This window comes from Taudactylus pleione, unplaced genomic scaffold, assembly GCF_031769625.1.
Source record: "Taudactylus pleione unplaced genomic scaffold, aTauple2 ptg000762l, whole genome shotgun sequence".
Lineage (NCBI taxonomy): Eukaryota > Metazoa > Chordata > Amphibia > Anura > Myobatrachidae > Taudactylus > Taudactylus pleione.
The window spans coordinates 1,151,917-1,157,916 of record NW_028285164.1 but is presented as its reverse complement, the minus strand read 5'-3'; the positions used below and the strand labels follow the sequence as shown (position 1 = coordinate 1,157,916).

Genomic DNA, 6,000 nt, shown 5'->3' with positions numbered 1-6,000 from the left:
TCCAAAAACGCAGACGTGTCGCAAACGGTTTTGCCTGCTTTTGCGATCCCTTAAGCACAAAACATGGCTCCTGTGTCTCAGTTCAGGTTCCCATTCTGTGCACCAATAGGGTCTATTCAGGAAGCCTTTTATCGAAGTATCTGCGCATTAGTACAGCGTCACTTGGATCTGCGATGGCGCCCGTGTTCGTCTCAATAATACAAATCACGGCGTCTGACATTTTCGCATATCCTCTGCATACAAAATGGCAGCAGCGACAGCAATAGCGCACTTCACTGAATCAGGCCCACAATCCACTATATAATGCTTACTGTGCATGTCAGACACACAGTTTAGTAGAATGATACAGTAAACAACGCGTCTGCTGGTGTAAAACATATTGCCTGTGTAAGACACTTGGCTGATTGCTCTGCTTTTATGATGCCTATAATATAATTTACAGCAGTAAAGTCCCAAATATTGAGCAATACGAGAGAACTGGAAGAAAACAGCACAATGAGAACATGTCTGAAGACCTTTATTATATTACATTCCAAAGGTTGGAAAATAAATTATTTCCCTTCTGCCAAGAACAAATGAGAAAATCCTCAGGAGAGTCGGCGTTAGTCTCTCATTCCAAAGTACGGAACGCCCTCCTGCTGCCGCCCAGCCAGCGACATGTCGTGCAGATCCTCATCGCAGCCTGCCAACCTCCTGTGCCTACCAGTGTGCCCCCCTCTTCTCTGCCACTATCTGGATGAACTGGGTGTGGCTGGCATATAAGGAACAGCTTCTACTCATATCCACCCACTGCACCTTGCCCGCATCGTCACCAGCTTCTAGGGTTACCTGCTCCAGCATGTTCCCTGTCAGATGATAAAAGAGATGGGCGTCAGTACCTAGACACAAAGGGAGGGAGGGGGACGATTTACACCCATTAATTTCCCACCTGTCTCATCGTGATAATTGACAGCTTGCGTCTCCATCCAGGCGTTATCAGTATTACGGGGGTCGTCCACGTACCCACTGTAGATCTGTAATGACACAATGATATATACACATATATGTATACTAAACTGGGCACTCACTAAAAAGTTCCATTACAGGCAGCACCAGCTTTATGTCTGCTGAATGTAATCACGTGTCGTTCTTTCCATGGACTAAGCCAAAGTGTAAAATCGCCAACACACGGTAGGAGCAGCATTTGAGAAGTGGAACAAGCCAGCACTGGGACCGCACATGCCACACAGCAAACAAAGCTAAGTATAAGGCAACGGCTCCACCAAACGGATGACCGGAACAGCAATGACCGGGAAAAGCTGCTGCTGTATATTCAGACCGCTAGATGGTCTCATTGGCTAATACCTCCCCATCCAGCAACCTTTACAGTATATCGTAGCAGCTTTATGGCTTCACTCTGGGTTTTTCAGCCATGTCTTCATATCATCAGGAAGATCATGGCCTCGATATGCAACAACAACCTGGTTCAGTTGGAGAGACATCCGCTGGAGGCACCCAGCCCATGGGCTAGTAACCAGTAACATGACTAAGGCAGTGCCCGATTAATATTCATAAGGGTTTACCTGCTTAATATTCATGAGGCCTGTTATTTAGATTCCTGTAGAGAACTGATTGGCATCAGTCTCATGAATATTATTTCAGCACACACAATGGCTGCTTCCATTGGGACTCATTTGTGAGATGCAAGTGCCACCACAAGGATTTGCGCCCGTGCGCCTAGATTTTCGCCACTGCGATGGCGGCACTTGCGGAAAATGAGACGGTAATTACCAAGTCTTTGTCGACCATTGCAGACAGGAAATGTCAGTTTGTGGAGAGGTTAATAAAATGAGATAAAGGGATATAAGTTGGGGGAGGGGGCACATTACTGTAGGTGTTCCTTGCTGTGCGTTTAATGCACAGCCATTTATTTCCACTTTACAGAAGCGCTGATTCTGGCACCAGCCTCGCCGTACAGTTATAGTGACGCATTGCGCGCCCTCCGGAGAAGCCAGATTCTAGGATCAATGTCTGACAACCAAACAAAAGCTTGAAAAGTGCGTCACATATTATACAGGCAGCTTCCATGTCCCATCACTCATAGGATTATATCAGGCCTAACCCTTGTACTTTGATATGTTTCCACTAGACCTAGGGGCACTTCTATGTTCTGGAGGTGTCTCCTGAGAGCATGGATCAGCTGATCACCTAGGTGTGTGCTGGGTTTGCCAACAAGAGCACCGTGAGCTGCGGAAATGAGAACCAGGGTGTATGGAACCTCTCTCTAGTATCACACGGAGAAATGATTGGTAATCTCTATGGCGACCCTCCTCTTCCTTTGTTCTAAGCTGGAAGGGAGCACCCAATGTCATTTACACTCCTCTCTGTACTGGTGCAATAAGTAATGTGGTTGTGGCATTATACCGATAAGTGCTTCTGAGAGAAGAGGCGATGGATTCTCTCTTCTGTATCCCCCTCTTCCTCTGTTCTCTCCAGGGAGTTTAGGGCCTCCTCACAGAACTCCCTGCGCAGAGTGGCCGTCACCAGCTCTCCCGGATTCACCATCCCCTGCACATGGAGGAACAGAGGCACATCAGGGACATTCCAGGCTAGGCGGTAATTACATATAACTATACTGACACTATATATAAGGAAATACCAGACACACTTACATGAAAGTGCACTGCAATATCAGTGCCGTACGGGAATACCACCCCTCTATTTATTCTGCCCAAATTACCACCTCCTTTCTACCCCTATCTATTCATTTCTGCCCAATTACCCCCCTCTATTCTATTATACCCAATTATCCCTCTCTATTATATCAGATTACCCCCTCTATACTACTCTACCCAATAACCACCCTCTATTCTACCCGATCACCCCCCTCTATTCTATTATACCCGATAACCGCCCTCTATTCTATTACACCTAATTACCCCTCTATTCTACCCAATCACCCCCCTCTATTCTACTCTACCCGATCAACCCCCTCTATTCTACTGTACCAGATTACCCCTCTATTCTATTCTACCCAATCACCCCCCTCTATTCTATTATATCCGATAACCACCCTCTATTCTATTATACATAATTACCCCTCTATTCTTCTCTACCTGATCACCCCCCTCTATTCTACTCTACCAGATTACCCCTCTATTCTACTGTACCCAATCACCCCCCTCTATTCTATTATACCCAATCATCCCCCTCTATTCTATTATACCCGATAAACGCCCTCTATTCTACTCTACCCAATCTCCCCCCTCTATTCTATTATACATAATTACTCCTCTATTCTACTCTACCCAATCACCCCCCTCTATTCTACTTGATAATTGCCCTCTATTCTATTCTGCCTGATCACCCCCCTCTATTCTATTAAACCCGATAACCGCCCTCTATTCTATTATACCTGATAACCACCATCTATTCTACCCGATCACCCCCATCTATTCTACTCTACCCGAGAACCGCCCTCTATTCTAATACACCCGATCACCCCCTCTATTCTACTCTACCAGATTACCCCTCTATTCCATTTACCTGATAACCGCCCTCTATTCTATTATACCCGATAACCGCCCTCTGCTCTATTATACCCGATAACCCTCTATTCTACTCTAATCTATTACCCCCTCTATTCTAATTTATTACCCCCTCTATTCTACTATACCCGATCACCCACCTCTATTCTACTCTACCAGATTACCCCTCTATTCTATTATACCCGATAACTGCCCTGTATTCTATCATACCCGATAACTGCCCTCTATTCTATTCTGCCTGATCACCCCACTCTATTCTAACAGATAACCGCCCTCTATTCTATTATACCTGATAATTGCCCTTTATTCTACCCAATCACCCCCCTCTATTCTACTCTACCAGATTACCCCTCTATTCTTTTCTAAGTTATCATCCCTCTATTCTACCCGATCACCCCTCTCTATTCTACTCTACCAGATTACCCCTCTATTCTACTCTACCAGATTACCCCTCTATTCTACTCTACCAGATTACCCCTCTATTCTACTCTACCAGATTACCCCTCTATTCTACTCTACCAGATTACCCCTCTATTCTACTCTACCAGATTACCCCTCTATTCTACTCTACTAGAATATCCCTCTATTCTATTTTATTACCCCCTCTGTTCTATTATACCCGATAACCGTCCTCTATTCTACCTGATTACCCCTCTCTATTCTACGCTACCAGATTACCCATATATTCTAGGCTACCAGATTACCCATATATTCTAGGCTACCAGATTACCCATATATTCTAGGCTACCAGATTACCCATATATTCTAGGATACCAGATTACCCATATATTCTACTCTACCAGATTACCCATATATTCTACTCTACCAGATTACCATATATTCTACTCTAAATTATTACCCCCTCTATTCTATTATACCAGGTTACCCCTTCTATTTTACCCAATTACCAGGCTCTATTCTAGGGTTTCCCCAACTTGGTCCTCAAGGCACCCTACCAGTCCAGATTTTAAGGATATCAAGCTTGTGCACAGATGGTATAATCAAACTGGCTGAGGTACTAATTACAGATGTGTCCACCGTCACGCACAGCTTTGCCGCAGTTGCACCAGACAGCCGCTCTCAGCGCTCCAGGCGGCTTTTTTTTTTATACCAAAAATGTGTCTGAATTGCAATGCAGCTAGGACACAGCGGGAAACTGTGCAGATTAATGTGATGTCTGTATAGCCTCTTTGTTTAAATGATCAAATTGTAGCTCTCATCTGTAAGCAAAAAGCCTTCAGTCAGGGAACTACTCTTCTTGATCCTTCTCAGTTGTCCCTGGCCCGATTCATTACGGATCGCTATTGTGATCGCAACTACGATTACACAGTCCCACTGCGAAAATATGCTAATGACTGCTATCGCTATGCCGTCACAGCCTAACATAGGGACACCCACTTCCCCTTACACACATCCGTAATATTTAGCAAGTTTGCGAAACCATTGGTAACAGTGAGTACCATCGCACCCTCACGCACACTTACACAAGCTCTGACCTTACTCAGGAATTGCTAACCTCATCGCACGCATGGTGTGTATGGCATCGCAGTGGCTAATTTATGCACGCCCCTGTAACGGCGTTCAAACGCACTGGCACGCCACTGATATAGAACTATTATACAGAGAAGTTAATCTTATATTAAGTGCTATTATTAAGGTGATTAATATATATATATATATATATATATACATACACATATATATATATATATATATATATACATACATACATATACACACACATACATATATATATGCATAGTGTTCCTTCTATCCTTCTAGCTCCGGCGGGAGGCAGGGCGCCGGAGCTAGAGAGGGCATGCACCGAGAAGTGGCATGCGACCGAGAAGGGGGCGTGGTCATCGGAAAAGGGGGCGTGTCTATAAGACGCGTCCCCTTTTCGTCACTCTTGGGGGCGTGCCCGGCACTTACGGACACGCCGGGCAGCCCCCAAGCCCTGCAGACAGGGAGAATAGATGCCGGGCGCATACGCCCGGCGTCTATTCTCCGGCGGTGACCGGGTCACCGCATGTTTCTCCACCCGCGGGACACTGCGTCCCGCGGGTGAGAACGGCTCCCGCAGGCTGTGAGGGCAGGGCGCTTTTTGCCCTCCTCCTGGAGGGCAGGGTGCTTTTTGCCCTCCAGAAGGAGGGCAGGGCGCCGCGCCCCGCTAAAACAGCCTAGCGGGAACGCTATATGCATGCCCAATACAGGTTGAGTCTCCCATATCCATATATTCCGAAATACGGAATTTTTTTGGCATGACTGAGATAATGAAACCTTTGATTTTTGATGGTTCAATGTACACAACCTTTGTCTAAGGCACAAATTATTAAATATATTGTATAAAATTACCTTCAGGCTGTGTGTATAAGGCGTATATGACACACAAATGAATTTCATTTCTGTACACAAACTTTGTTTGAGCCACATAATTATTGAATACATTGTATACAATGACCTGCAGGCTGTG

The 6,000-nt window shown here is 45.4% G+C and overlaps 1 protein-coding gene across 2 annotated transcripts in view; it reads right to left on the bottom strand.

The window, feature by feature from the left end:
• Positions 1-500: 500 nt before the first annotated feature.
• NUDT9 (nudix hydrolase 9) overlaps positions 501-6,000 on the bottom strand; it is a 37,066-nt gene continuing 31,566 nt past the window's right edge. For both annotated transcript variants that reach the window (XM_088457449.1, XM_088457450.1), the window contains 3 exons: positions 2,404-2,547; positions 929-1,013; positions 501-845 (listed from right to left, as the gene is read on the bottom strand). In XM_088457449.1, coding sequence (XP_088313575.1) covers positions 700-845; positions 929-1,013; positions 2,404-2,547 — 375 coding nt within the window. In that variant the 3' untranslated portion in view covers positions 501-699. The remainder of the gene's footprint in view (positions 846-928; positions 1,014-2,403; positions 2,548-6,000) is intronic.